The following is a 15620-nucleotide window of genomic DNA, read 5'->3' as shown; positions in this document are numbered from 1 at the left end:
ATCTGGAGTAGTTGCTGAAGGTGCTTCTCAGTTCCCGCGTAGAGTGGGAACCGAGAAGTACCTGATGTACATGGATGACGCATTCCTGTGTCATCCATATACATCAGGTGGGTGAGGGTGTACAGGTTCTTCCTTCCTTCTATCAGGTTATTTCCGTATTTGCTTCTGTTGAGCATGGTAGATAGTGGGTTAAGTGCTATACAGAACCACAATGGACTGAGGGTATCTCCCTGAAAGATTCCTCTCCTGATGGAGATTGGCCTGGTTGTGATGTTTTCGACCTTAATAGTGGTATTCCATTTCGCCATTGTTTCTCCTAGGAAGTTTGTCACTATCGGATTGACTTTATAGATGTTCAGCGCCTCTATTAGCCAGCTATGAGGCACGGAATCGAAGGCCTTGTGGTAATCGATGTAGGCAGTATACATGCGGCGCTTCTTGTAGGCTTGCTCCATAACCGCGGCATATATGGTTAATTGCTCCCTGCATCATTTGCTCAACCGCTTGCATCCTTTCTGATGTTCAGCCGTAATGTTCTGGCTCTCCAAGTGGTCTGATATCTTCGTGGCTATGCAGCTGGTCAGGATCTTGTACATTGTTGGGAGGCAGGTGGTTGGCCTATATTTCTCCGGGTTTCTTGTATCTTTGTATTTAGGCTTGAGATATGTGATTCCTTGTGTTAGAAACTTCGGGATTGTCTGTGGGTGCCTTATCATTCGGGTGAACTGCTCTGCCAGGTGCTTGTGTGTGTGTGCAAGTGAGCTTCTTGTACCAGTAGTTTTGGACGTTATCTATTCCTGGAGTTTGCCAGTTGTGAGAGTTCTTGATCGTCTGTTTTACTTCTTCCCGAATCTCCCACCTTCTCATTTCTTGTACATCCTTGGTTTTCTTCTAGTTCTAGTTCTATCCAGTTGGCTCGGCTGTTATGTCTTAATTCCCTATTCCATATGTTTTCCCAGAACTCTTCAATCGTCTTCTTCTCAGGTGCTCCATTCCCTTCTTTCCCATCTTTCTCTGAACTCCTGTAGAAGCCCCCTTGGTCCTCATCAAAGATTCGGTTGTTTATTTTCCTCTGTCTGGAACCCTCTCTTTGTATCGGCGTAGTCTGTTGCTGAATGCAAGGAAGTTCTGCTTCAATGTGTCAAAGTTCTCTGATTTTTTTGTCTCATGTTTGCTGTGGACGGTGTCTCTCTTGAGGATGCTCTTCACTTTTCCAATTAATTTCTTACTCCTATTGCCCCATTGGCACTGGGTCAATTGGCCTATCTTGACACTTAATTCCTCTATCTTCTGCTGAAGTCTTCTTTCCCAAGCTGGTGGTTCCTTCTGTCTTCGGTTCTTCTGCTGCTGGTCTCCCGCTTTTCTTCCATTAATCCTCGTGGCTGTGTGGATGGCTTCCAGTGTCGCACCATTGCTGTCTAGGTAATGCGGTATTATGTGCCTATTCACGTGGTCTGTGAGTTCTCACAAGGTTTCTGCCTCTGCTTCGGTATCATACGAGTCTTTGTGGGATCCATTCCTTCGAATTCTGTTAGGGCCTTCTTCCACTCGTCCTCTATTCTGAATATCATGATCTCGCCTCTTTCCACTTCAGCTGCTGTGGGTTGTATTTCGTCTTGCTCTTCCTCCTGTGGTTCGGTGGTGGGATGTTCTTCCTCCTCTGGTTCCATTTTTCTTTATCCTTTGTAGTTGATCGCTCTCGTCCTGCTTGATTTTTTCCAAGATTGCAGGATCTATCAGGTTCTTCGTGACGATGGTCCTTCTCTGGTCCGCTATTCGCTGCTTGGTGACCTGAACATCCGGGAATCGTTCCAACCACTTGGTATGTTGTCTCCCCTGTAAGTTTTAATATCGGTCTCCAGCTTCATTATTTCCTAGTATGCTTGCATGATGTACGTATTCATTTCGGTGCTCCACGTCTTGCGTTGGTGTTTTCTCCCTTCCTGGGTGGTCACTAGGGCAGTTGTGCAGGAAGCACTTCCAGTTGGTGGTGCTGGATGGTCTTGCCCTTCTCTTGTGGTAGCCATACGGGGGACAGCACCACTCGCTCCAATGTCTCACCAGTGGGTCGAGATACTCACCAGATGTGAGCCCCTGAGGTATGAATATCGTATATCACCACAGTTGGGCGCAATTTCCTGGGGGCTTCAAACTTAAACCCACATTCCTGTAATCTAGTATAGTTTTTAATCTTTTTCCAAATCTTGAGATGTTGCCGTCTCAATCAAAACTCCATTTGTCCGAATTTTATGCATGTACTTAATCTTAATCTTAATGCTGATCGAAAAGGAAGGCTCCAAAGTTTTGCATGGGAAGTATGGCAACATCCGTCGTGCAGTCCCGATCATTTGCCCTGTGACGATCACATCTTCGGAAAGCTGAAAAAACATCTAGGAGGCCAACGATTTGTAAGCGATGAGCAGATGCAAACAGCAGTACGACGATGACTGAATGACCAAGGAGTGGAGATCTGTCGTCAAGGAATCGAACGTTAAGTCACATGTTCCGAGAAGTGTTTACACCAACCCGATGACTATGTGGAAAAGTAGTGCAAGGTATGTGCTTTCTATTGCATAATAGAAATACCTCAATAAATGTCTCTTGGGCTACAATGGTCAAGTGTAACCTATTTTTTGAATTACCCACGTATATACAGTATATTGACACCTTTCAATCAGAAAAAATTTGGCAGTTATTTTAAAAATATATAAGCATCTATCATACGTAATATGAACGTAATTGTTATAGCCCACGGTGCTCCTTCTCTGTGCACTCGCTCAAGTGTAAGGCTTACCATCTCCACCTATGAATTTGTGAATGCATGCTGTACGTTTACCTTGCCCCTTTTCTCTTATAATCTTCCTATGACGTTATCTTATTTTCATCACTTGAGAAAGGAACCCACAACTTTCTATTCCTTCATTTTCATCTTTTCTCCAACTCAAACTATAATTTTCAGTTCAAGTGGGGAACTTTAACTGAAACAGTGCTGGATTAAGGTACGATATAGCAGTGTTCGTGCTCGGGACACCAGTCTTTAAGGGGTGCCAAATTTTACAAATCATGAAAAAAAAAAATATATATATATATACAGGGTGTCTCAAAAATATTGGTACAAACGTTTAGGGGATCTAGGTAACATCTAAAGGAATGTGAATCGCATAGGAACCCATAACCGGAAACGTCACCGTAAGTCGGTACACGACGCTGTTCATCAGTTCTCAAGAGGGGAAAATTTCTGGTTTACTCATTGAAGCAGTAGTTGCCACACGAAGAGCATGCATCGATATACGAACTGTGAGCTGGCAGACCTGCACCTAGTGTATGGTGCAGAGAGCCCACACGGTGTGCGCCCCCATACGGCACAACATCGCTTCGCAATAAACGTGTAGGCAGGTATGGTCGGTGACTGCGTAGTCGGCCCATACTTGTTTCCATCCCGCATGAACTCCGCTAAATATCGGACAAGATCTTGAACTTTCTTCTACCAGGGTTACTTGACGACGTTCCAGCAATTGTGAGACGCAATATTTGGTTTTAACATGACGGGGCGCCTGCCCATTATGGAAGGTGTGTTCCTGACCATTCGAACAGGCGATTTGGGCGTCGATGGATTGGCCGTGGTGGACCCGTTGCCTGGCCGCCACGCTCACCTGAATTATCGAGCCTTGATTTCTTTCTGTGGGGGCCCTCAAATCTATCATGTATGAATCGCCTGTGGAGACGGAAATGGATCTCGTGGCGAGACTCGTCTGCGCTGCTGCTACTGTCAAAGAAACTCCAGGTGTGTTCGACTGTGTCCGCCAAGCCATGCTGCGCCGGTGTCACGCATGCATCGCGTCTCATTGTGGAAACTTCGAGCATCTGTAGTAACATCATGAAATGCATCCATCTCGTACTCCATTGTTAATATAAAGTCAAATAAATGTTTGCCGCTAATTACCGTCTTGTTCCTGCCTCTGCTACTACTTTCCTGTGACGTTTCCGGTTATGGGTTCCTATGCGATTCACATTCCTTTAGATGTTACCTACCTCTCCTAACCGTTTGTACCAATATTTTCGAGACACCTGTATATATATATCCTTAGTAAAGGGGATGCGAAAAAGCTTTCTGCCCGGGTCGCAAAAATACTTTGGTTCGGCCCTGAAAGTAGTTAGCATTGAGGATGAGGTTGGGACTGGGCACAGTTGGGATGAAAATCTTAGTCTTCGTCGTAGGAGATGATTTGTTGGCTGTTCCGTACCATTCGAGCTATAATTGTCGTGAATAAGATTTGAGAGAGGATGCTGGCTTTGGGGTATCCGGCGGTAACAATCCTGAAAGAGCATCTTCCTCGTGTCAAATCACAACAAGTTCTTGCCGAGGAGAGCCCAGGGAAAGCATGTCTCCCTTGATGTGATAGTATGATTCTAAAAGCCAGAATAGAAAGGGACATTCACAGCATCAAACGCAGCTTGTATATCTAAGTAAGTTATCGAGTGAAAGAGCGCAATGAACTTGGGAACGCTTATCTGCAAAAATCTGCTCGGTGAGGACTGGCTCAACGTTTTTCAAATCACTTTAGAAGTAAAGTGTAAAGTGTAAAGTGTGTTTAGGGTCAAGCGGCACCAGGCGTTTCCCCCATCTCCGCGTAGTTTACATTGTGGGTGAACCAGTTGACTGGAGAAGCCAGAGATTTAAATGCGTATGGACTTTGTATATATTTGATGCCTTGTACCGTTGTTCATCTGGTCATTTAGCCGCCAGACCCCTACTGAGGCCCGAGATTGTCCCACTTTAGCCCCGTGGAGGCAGACCAGGTACTCACTAGTATATAGTTCACTCTGGCAGGTCCTGCCACCTAATTTCCTAAGATTTCAGTGGCTAGGACCTTAAAAAAAAAATCGGGTACACGTCGCGGGCAGCGCTAGAAGTCCAAAATGTTGGGCAAAATTAATTTAGATTGCTGATTTTAGATTGTGTGTGGCGTGTTCACGTTGCTATCAGATAGAATGGGGTGAAGGCTGAAGACTGGGGGGCAAATAGACAGAAATATGGAGCCGAAAGGGAAGGCAACTCCAGTTTACAGTGGGGCATGTCCATGCCCCACCAGAGGGAAGAAATAGGGTGGCAGGGTGGGGAAGGGACAGTTTACTGTCCCCTCCCCACCTGCCAGGAAGAGGTGAGACAGTGAGCCAGACAAGAGAGCTGGCTCAGGTTGCCAATGTGGCCTGTGTGCATGGGTGGGAGCAAACCGGACCGCAGGGTCAAGTCTGCACCATCCAGAAAAACTTGAGGCCCAGCAGAGGCGATCCAATGTTGGTTTGGCTGAACAGGTTGTGCAAAATGCCACAGTTGGGAGTCATTCATGGGACTGTTGTCCCGTCCGGTAGTCAATGTTCTGGGAAGTGGAGTTTTCTCACTTCTCATAAGAGTTCCAGTTTTGTCTTGCATGAAGGATCAAGCAGTTAAACCGGACATCTGGTTGGGGGTCTCTGAGAAGCTTTGTTTGACACATCTATTCGAAGTTTGCAGGCAGAGGAATGGTCAAGCGTCTAGCATACAGGTTCTGGGCAAACTTGGTGAACGCTATATATGAGGCTTCATCTTCCAGTAAGTAGTGTTCCCGGTTTTTGGGATTAAGGCGCACTTGGATGATTAATTCAACACGAAGATCTTCATAAAATTCTTCAGGTCTTAAGATCTTCAGGTCTCCACAGAGCCACATGCACACATTGGGTTGTTTTCGAGTCCGAGAAGGTGTAATTTGTGGGGGATCGCTCCATGTCCTGTTAGGAGATACGTGCTGTACAATTCAGGGCAAAGCCATACCGGATACTGTGGGTATATTTGTTGTAGATCGGGGAGGAACCTCCGCGTGACTTCCCCTTTTGTGGAGGTCGTCCAGCGCTGCTGTCATATCGATTGCAAATAGATCTGGAGTCTTTTCTTCTCCACTGTCCGATTTGCAGTTGGGTCTGTGGTGTGATCCTGGAAGGTAGTTGGATTTCCGCGTCTAAGCTGCTGTAACATGCCTAGGCGAATCACTTCAAGATCAAGAGGGAGGGTCCCAGTGAGTACTTGCAGCGCATGAGTAGATACAGTGCGGCACGCTCTGGTGAGGGTTAATAAAATCGGTCGGTGAATGATGTTGAGTAGCCGACGATTTACCGCCGTAGAGGCCTTATGGTGCCAGACACCAGAAGCATATGCAATCACAGGGATGATGGCTGCTTTGTAAAGTATTGCAAGGGTTCTTCTTTTCAGCCCCCAGTCGCGGCGGGTAATCCTGGCAAGCATGGCAGCATAGTTTTTCATTTTCTTCTGGATGTATTTTAAGTGGGGTGTAAATGATAAATTTCAGTCCAGGATCACTCCTAGGTACTTGAGTTCTGTGGCCAACTTGATCGTTCTGTTGTAGATTTTTATCTGCGGTGGTCTAGTAGGAGTTAGATATCCCTTTAGTAGGATAGATTGAGTTTTAGTGGCAGAGATATTAAGGTGATGAGTTTCGGTCCACTCTCTTAGTGTAGAAAGTGCTGAGTTGGCAAGCGTTTCCAGTTGTGCTCTTGAATCAGCAGAGAGGATTAGGGAGAGGTCATCTGCGTATGCGAGCGCTTGCACCCCCCCCCCCAGTTCCAGGGAGAGGAACTCATCCAGCACGTAGTTCCAAAGGAGGGGACCCAGTATAGAGCCCTGAGGGCAGCCCCTGTGTACCTGACGTTTAACCTTGCAGTAGGGAGCCTGCACTAGGACCTTCCTATTGTTCAGGTAGCTCTGAATGCATCCATATAGGTTTGATGGCAGGTTGGCAGCTCTTAGTCTTGCGCGGATGCTCTGCCACCAGAGGGCGTCGAACGCCCCTGCAAAATCCACAGAGATGAGAAGAAGGTACTTTCGTTGGCAGTTTGACGCGGCATTCATGATATATTCTAGTGCATCCAGAGTGGATTTCCCCGTTTTGAATCCGAATTGTTTGTCTGTTGTTAAATTTGCTGCGGTGTAATGTACTTCAAGCCTCTGTCTAAGAAGTTGTTCCAGGACTTTGATGAGTACAGACAAGAGGGATATAGGTCGGTAGGACTCCGGTATATGTTGCTGCTTTGATGGGTTTTTTATGATTAATTTTATGCTGGCTACCTTCCAGTCCGAGGGGAACCAGCCCTGACGAAAACAGTGGTTATATAAGTCTAACAGCAAGTTCGGGACACTCGGCCACCTTTTTTACCAGTTCTGGTTCAAGCATGTCCAGTCCTGGGGTTCTTTTGTTTTTTATTTTTTGTATGGCAGTTTGTAAATCTTGCAGGGTGAATGGTTGTTCCACTCGGGCCGATTGGTAGGTTTTGTTGGCGTGGCACAGCTGATGCTGTTGAGGTGTGTTGTCCTCTTCGATGGGTTTGAAGGTGGCATTGAGAATGTTGTTGACGGTGTTGTGCCAGTTTTTTGTCATGGTGCCTTGTGGGGTGATGGTGGAGGGAGTGACCTCTCCCCTTGGTAACTTGTTTGTGGTTATTCTATATATGATGCTCCATGGGTCTGTATTGCCGACTGTGGAAACCAGATGCTCCCAGGACAGTTTTTTTCCGCTGCCTGATCATCGCAGTGTAGTTATTCCTGGCCTCCCTGTATTGTTGTCTGAGGGGTTCAACCTCAGGAGGAGGCCAGGACCGTCTGGCTCTTTGGAAGGCACGTCTTTTCCTGTTCATATCTCTCCTAAGTAGGTCAAGTTCCTGCGACCACCACGGCACAGCGCCTGGCCGGGGGGCACTTCTCCGGATCGACTGGTCCGCTGCTTGTAGGATGGCATTAGTGACAGCACGCTGGTGTTGATCGGGGGTTTGGTTGTGGAGGTTATTGGAAGACAGGTTCTCTCTGTGTTCCTAATTATGGCTTCTTTAAAGTTGTTCCAGTTGGCCTTATCAACGGCATATCTGTTGAGTTTGTAGCTGTTTGTTGGAGCCCGGTGAAGCGATCTGTGCATCGTGAAGGTGATAGCCCTATGGTCTGAGGAGGTCCAGTCTTCCTGTACCTTCCAATCATTTAGGTGCCCAGCAAGGGATCTGGTAGCCATTGTTGCATCTATAGTGACCTCCCAGAGAGTGGCACTAAATGTGGGGAGATTGTTTGGTCGATTTAGGACAACGAAGCTGCTGTTAGCCAGGAATTCCTCCATATATTGGCCATTCCTAGTTCCTCGACGTTCAGGAGTCCCACTATGCCACAATGGCGATCGACAGTTTAGGCCCGCAGATACGAGGATCCTAGAACCCACAAGTTCTGTTTGTACTTGATTTAGGTATTGGATGGCTGGTTGGATGTCTGCTCCTGGGCGGCAGTACAGAGAGATGATATATAGCTCTCCCAGTGGAGTAACAATGTGAGCGCAGGCCGCCCACTCCAAGCACAGGTGTGTTATTATTGTCACAGTTATGTCGGGATTCCTGACAGCCACCGCAGCCCAGGGGGTGGCTCCCTCTACCTGAACAATTTTGTAGCTGAGTGGGTAACCCCGGACAGCACCCGCGCAGGTGTAGGGCTCCTGCAGCAGAAGGATGTCCAGGTTCTCTTCTTCAGCTTTTTGTCTAATTTGACCAGCTACGGCAATAGCCCGCTGCGCATTCAGTTGAAGAAATTTGATACAGTTGTTATTGTACCTTTTTGGGAGAGTTCCCATAATTTATTCTTATTTGTTGTGCACTTTAGTAATATAACCAGTTACTGTATTTTAATTTTACTTTGGCATGCATATTACTTTTTATTTTGAAGTGGCTTTAAAAATATAATGAGTATAGCAACTTGGTGATGGTCTCCTATTAGAAAAATAAGTAGCGTATTTAAGAAGAAACTTTAGAAGTATTGAGGCAACAGCTACAGCTGTTGCAGCCAATTGGGAACGATGGAGTCTTCGCGATTTTAGCATTAGCATTAGCATTAATAGAGGCATATGATGCAAGAAAGCAAGCTTATGCAGCATCAGCCAAAAAAAAAAAAAAAAAAAAAAAAACCATTCGCATTTCATCCCTTCGTCCGTAAGTTAATACACATACACATACACATATATGTATATGTGTATTAACTTACCAGGTTGTGCCTAAAGTAATTTTTTTTTTTTTTTTTTGGGTAAATTTCGTGTGTTCTGAAGCTTTCGTTTTGCTGGACAAAAAAAAACCGAGTTTCCTGGAGGAGAAACCATGGTACCCTCGCCTGTGACCGAAGAACTCAGACAAGTTGTGAAAAAGACGAGTAAAATTTTTCATATTATTATTATTATTATTAGCCGTATGGTGCAAGGAAGCCTGAGGCTTATGCTGCACAAGCGAAAAAAAATTTCCGAGTTACCCTGAGAGAGAGAGAGAGAGAGAGAGAGAGAGAGAGAGAGAGAGAGAGAGAGAGAGAGAGAGAGAGAGAGAGAATAATGATGATATCCAGCTCAGGACCCTCTTCGACAACAGTCGAACTCAGGTCTTTTCCACCCGGTTTTGGGAGGACAGCGATCCTACCAACTGTTCTACCCCACAAGACATTCTGATTTACTGGCCCACTCTATTTCTCTGCACATCTGTTCGTTGTACTCATCAGAGTCATTAAGCCTATAACACACTCCTACTCTCATTTTTACTTTCCCAGTGTTTATGTCACACCAAACAGACTCAACATTGCACTGTCCACCCTTGTCAATTGGATGCATGTCCTTAGATTTTGTGTTTCTTAACTAACAGCATAACCACCTCCTCCCTTCCTACCCTGTCAATCACTTCTGTACACAATGAACTCCCCAAATTCCAATTTTGCACTGCTTATTTCTGTGTGACATCATGTCTCTGATGTCCCAAAAATATCTGCCTTTGATGCTTTGATTAGCACTTCAAATTCATCAAATTTATTTACTATACTTCTGGCATTGGTGTACTTGCAAATATACATGCACCTGTTCGTACTCTCAGTTACTCTAATACAACATATGTATTTTTCTTGTTCCATGATGACTTCAAGCAGATCTTGAAATCCCCGTGCAAGAATCACTTTCCCCTCTGCCTGTAACTACTGCTAATCTGTTAGTCTGTGACTAAAAGAGTTACAGTACAGATCTAGAGGCCTCATTTTAACAAGGATGTAGAGTTCCTAGAACGAGTACAGAGAAAGTCAACAAGATTGGTGAGAGGAACAAAGGGGTGCGCTTACGAAGAAAGGCTTAAGTTTTGCAAGTTGCAGCATCTCGAGACTAGGCACCTGCGAGGTGATCTGATCGAGGTGTATAAGGCCTTGAATCGTTTGAGCAGGCTCAATTCTGACGGGATACTTCCGCTTGCTCAGATTTGGAACCTGAGGGGGCATAGTTTCAAATTGAGGAAAGACAGTTGTAGAATAGATGTGCGGAAGTTTGCCTTTAGCCAGGGGGTAGTTGAATGCTGGAACAGACTTCCATCTGTTGTTGTGGAAGTTGATAGCTTAAAGAAATTTAAGGCTGAACTAGACAAACATTTGGACTGACCGGATGGGCGAAATGGGAAGTTTTGTTTTTTTTTTTCTTTTGGCTGATTCTGTATAAGGTTGCTTTCTGCATGATGTACCTGAACAAATGCTAATGTTGTGCTAATTACAACAACAACAGTGTGTAAAATAATCTGTTCTTCGCTTTATTTGTCCTTTGTTCACAAACTTAGTTTATTTTTGTATTACTTATTACGCAATGAAAAATGTTAAATATATTGTTTTTCGTGGAACTGTTAAACTTGCTTATTAAAAAAAAAATTTAGATAGAGATATTTGATGTAAAATTTAATCTATGGATACTCTGATCTTAAAAGGTGTCGCTAGGTGTTAATTGATTTCTGCACGTGTTTACATATGCTGTATAGCATTTTGAGTTTGTGAATGTTGGTAATAGAGATAAGCAAAATTGTTTTTTAAAGCTTGCAATTTTGTATTTATTTCTTAGTGATGTCTGCTGTTTCTTTTTCGTTAAGGAACTTAAAACGTAAACGGCAGATAGAGAAGAAGAAGAAGAAGAATGCGAAGCAGCACGTTAATGTAAGCTTGTTATGAACTGTTTAAATTCTAAATATTCGTCCATGCTTTATATTGACCTATATTTGATATTAATATAACCAGTTACTGTATTTTAATTTTACTTTGGCATGCATATTACTTTTTATTTTGAAGTGGCTTTAAAAATATAATTAGTATAGCAACTTGGTGATGGTCTCCTATTAGAAAAATAAGTAGCGTATTTAAAAAGAAATAAAACTATCCATGTTTTATATTTTTCGGGATAAGAAGATTTAAACCATGTCCTACTATATTATAACTATATGTGATGGGTGGGGGGGATTAAGAAAAAATCGTAACTGGGTATAAACACTACTCAGTTATGATGCCAAATAAATCTGGATTGCACAAAATATAACTAAAACTGATTATTTGTGTTTTCTAATGCTTATTGTAGCCTTGAATGACTTCCAGCCATATATTCCGTGCGTTATCATAAGTTTGGCCTTCTGCGGTTTTTTTTTTTTTTTTTTATGTCTAGCTTTAATTAAATCTGCACGTGGAAAGAGGTACATAACTACAAATTAAAAATACCTGTGATTTTTTTAGCTGTCTATCCCAATGTGTAATAACGTGTGAAAATTGACAGTTGAGGTTTAACATAAGACCAGTGTATGTCTGGCAGGGTCAAAAGCAGCTGACTCCATAGAGCAGATATCATCTTTAAAGAACACAAAAGGTGATACTGTTGCACACATTGGCACTAATGATGTATTAAGAGGAGAAGACTTAGGATTTATTTAATAAGTATAGGATAATGTTCAGAAAAAGAGACATTAGTTATGGTTAAATTTGAAAGTGTCTGCAATCCTGACCAGACACGATAGTGGGAGTACTTGTTGAGATCCTTGTCCTTGTTAATCAGTTTGGCCCTGTAGAGACTGTGCAAGGCACACGGGGAATGAATTTTTCTCAGCATGGTGTGTGCTTGTTAACAGGAAAGACTTTTTTTTTTTTTTTATTTAAATGATAACCCCCAAACATAGTATTAGGATCTATATCTATGAGAGGGCATAGATTCAAATTGAGGAATCAGTTAGATGTGCAGAAGTTTGCCTTTAGCCAGTGGGTAGTCGATTGCTGGAACAGACTTCCATCTGTTGTGCAAGTTCATAGCTTAAATAACTCGATAAAATATTCACCGATGCTATTGAGGCAGTGTTAGGGGGGTCAGAAAACTGCTAGCTTGGGGGGATTCACAGACCTAAAAGATTAACAGTAGCCGCGGGCAGAGGCGAACGTGATTCTTGCACCGCTTCTATTGTAATGAGCAGCAGCCTAGAGAACAAGTTGCTGGGAATTTCAAGAGCTGCTGGAAGTCATCATGGAACAAGAAAATACATGGGCTGTGTTAGAGTAACTAAGAGTAAGAACAGGTGCATGTATACTTGCATGTACACCAATTCTAGAAGTATAGTAAATAAATTTAATGAATCTGAAGTGCTGATCAAGGCATCAAAGTCAGATATTGGTGGGATATCAGAGATATGGTGTCCATGTCACACAGATATAAGCAGTGCAGAATTGGAATTTGGGGAGTTCAGTGTGTATAGAAACGGTAGACAGGGTAGGAAGAGAAGAGGGGGTTATGTTGTTAGTTAAGAAACAAAATCTAAGGATGTGCATTCAGTTGACATGGGCAGACAGTGCAACGTTGAGTCTGTTTTGTGTGACATAAACACTGGGAAAAGGAAAATGAGAGTAGGAGTGTGTTATAGGCCTAATGATGCTGACTAGTACAATGAACAGTTGTGCAGAGAAATAGAATGGGCCAGTAAATCAGAATGTCTTGTAATGGGGGATTTTAGCTTTCCAGATATTGACTGGAACTTGTGGTGTGGTCACTTTTGTGGATTTATTGGAGAATTGTTTTCTATAGCAACATGTTTGAGAGGCAACCAGAGGGAGTAATACTCTTGATCTGATTATCAGCAGTGATTATTCATGCATTAAGAATTTTCAGGTAAAGGAATCACTAGGTTCCTTTAGCTGCAAATGTAGATTTGCAGATAAAGGTGACAGTGATCATAGTATACTAATGTGGGATTAACTACCATCAAGGGTAAAGGGAAGGGTTTTTGTTTTCATAAAGGTGACTAAGTGGTCTCAGATAGTTTTTAAATTCTATACAGTGGGATCATCTGATATTACCAATGGTGAATTCTAAATAGGGAGCCTTCAGAGACTTAATCTTGGAAGCTACTAGGCTTTTCATAACAACTAAGAAATACTGTTCAAGGTAAGGTTCTGACCTAAATGGATGTCAGATGAATTAATGTGTTGTCTCGTGGCAGAGAAGAAAAATGCATATAAATTATCAGGCGACACAGAAGTCTGGGGCAGATATAAGCTAGTCTGTAATCAAATCACAAAGGAGGTTAGGCAAGCAAAGGCAGATTATGAGAAATCTTTGGCAAAGGATGCAAAGAAAAACAGCAAGAGTTCTTTACTTATTTAAACTCTAGAAGGAAAGGGATGAATCAGATTGATCCACTTAACATAGATGGTTCGACTATCGATGATCCTGCTCTAGTAGCTGATAGACTGAATGAGTATTTTGCATCTACATGCCAGAAGTGTATCAAACTCTAACAGGGAGCTAAGTGGTTTTGTAATAACTGAGAGCAAAGTGGAGGAGGAATTGCTTAAGGCACCTGGGGTGGATGGAATCTATCCAGTTATATTGAAGGAGGCAGCAAGCGAAGTTAACAAACTCTTAGCCATAATTATGAGAGCATCCTTAGAGATTCAGGGGAGGTCCCCATGGACTAGAGATTTGCAAATGTATTCCCAATTCACAAAGGGGGGGGGGGTTCAAAGGGTGACAAATAATTATAGACCTGTTAGTTTAACTTCTGTTCTGGGGAAAATAATGGAGTCATTGCTTAAATAGGTGATACAGGATCACCTTGACAAGAATGCAGTAATAGTTCAGAAATAGCATGGGTATTTGTTAAGGGGAAATCTTGCCTGACCAATTTGATTGGATACTACGATGTGAACCGGATGCAAAAAATAATTTTGATATCATATACTGGGATTTCAGAAAGCTTTTTATACTGTTGCATGTGGAAGACTGCTTTACAAATTGGAGCGGCATGGCATTAAGGACAAGTTGCTGCAAAGGATAAAGGGATGGTTGAGGGAGATGGCAGAGAGTGGTAATAAATGGACACTGCTCTAATTGGACTAATGTTATTAGTGGAGTCTCCAGGGTTCAGTGCTGGGCCCATTATTGTTTTTTTTTTTTTTTTTTTTTCAACGTTATCGATGAAGGTATATCAGACTTAATATCCAAGTTTACATATTATACAAAGTTCGGCAGGGTTGTTAATGACAATAAATACAGTATGTTACTGCAACAGGATCTAGAAAAGTTAGGTAAATGGGCTGAGAAGTGGCAACTCAAGTTTAACATTGACAAATGCAAAGTACTGCATATGGGTAGCAGTAACCCAAGAGAAATGTACCAACTGTGTGGTATTACGCTCAGGGAAATGGAGAATGAAAAAGGCCTGGGGGTAATTGTGCAGTCAGATATGAAGTTCTCTGAGCAGTGCATACGGGCTGCCAGAGCAGGTCATGGAGTTTTATCAATGATGTATAGGAATTTTGCTAGCAGAGACGAGTAGGTGATTATCCCTTTGTATAAGACAATGGTCAGACAATCCACATCTTGAGTACTGCGTACAGATCTGGAGGCCTCATTTTAGGAAAGATGTAGTTGCTAGAATGAGTACAGAGGAAGGGCAACAAGATTGGTGAGAGGACAAAGGGGTGCACTTACGAAGAAAAGTTCTGTGAGTTGAAGCATCTGGAGGCTAGTCACCTGCGGAGGGATCTGATTGAGGTATATAAGGCCTTGAATGGTTTGAGCAGGCTTAATGCTGACAGGATACTTCTGCTTGCTAAGACTAAGAACCTGAGGGTGCATAGATTCAAATTGAGTACAGGTATACAATGTAAAACACTACGCTTTTATAGATAAAATTATTCTTTGGGGGGGAGGGGGGAGAGAGAGAAGGAAGGGCAATATTGATACCTTAGGTACTTTTACTACATGTCTCAAGTATATCCACACTCAAAAATGGAAAACTGTTGAATATATATATTTTTGTGATACAGTACAGGTGCGTGCATGCATACTTCCTAGTCTCAGTTGCTTTCAGAGAATGTAATGTGTATATAAAACAGAATAAATTAAAATAAAATTTATAATAATTTTTTTTTAGGTTATTAGTAAGAGAGGAGAAAAAGCTGATAAACAGAGATCTCTTGATGATGACATAGATTCTGATGACATACCAAGTGATGATGACATTAAGTAAGTACAGTTTAAAATTCTTTTAAAAATTCTCTTTCTAAACAAAGATTTGCTGTTACCCTTAAATATTAGTAATTAACAAGAGGAAAAACACTAATAAACCATGTGAATAATTATGAAGTGAATTACTGAGTGTATCAACTTTCTGAATTGTATCTGTTTAACATTGGCATCGGTTATAAACTTTGGTGAATTTAGGAAATCCTTATGTACTGTAATTTGAAGACTTAATTTTAAAATAGCAGAAAGCTTAATTTGCAGTACTCA

General features: G+C 42.5%; 1 protein-coding gene across 1 annotated transcript in view; it reads left to right on the top strand.

Moving 5' to 3' along the window:
• The first annotated feature begins 10826 nt into the window (after positions 1-10826).
• The window catches only part of U3-55K (U3 small nuclear riboprotein factor 55K), a 148160-nt gene continuing 143366 nt past the window's right edge, over positions 10827-15620 (top strand). The window contains exons 1-2 of the mRNA XM_090389983.1: positions 10827-11011; positions 15262-15353. Of these exons, the coding sequence (XP_090246109.1) occupies positions 10922-11011; positions 15262-15353 (182 nt within the window). The 5' untranslated portion in view covers positions 10827-10921. The remainder of the gene's footprint in view (positions 11012-15261; positions 15354-15620) is intronic.

The sequence above is a fragment of the Mastigoproctus giganteus genome, chromosome 2 (genome assembly GCF_048544385.1).
Source record: "Mastigoproctus giganteus isolate SK-2022 chromosome 2, ASM4854438v1, whole genome shotgun sequence".
Classification (NCBI taxonomy): domain Eukaryota; kingdom Metazoa; phylum Arthropoda; class Arachnida; order Uropygi; family Thelyphonidae; genus Mastigoproctus; species Mastigoproctus giganteus.
The sequence above is the reverse complement of the archived record's forward strand: the minus strand, read 5'-3'. Positions and strand labels throughout refer to the sequence as shown.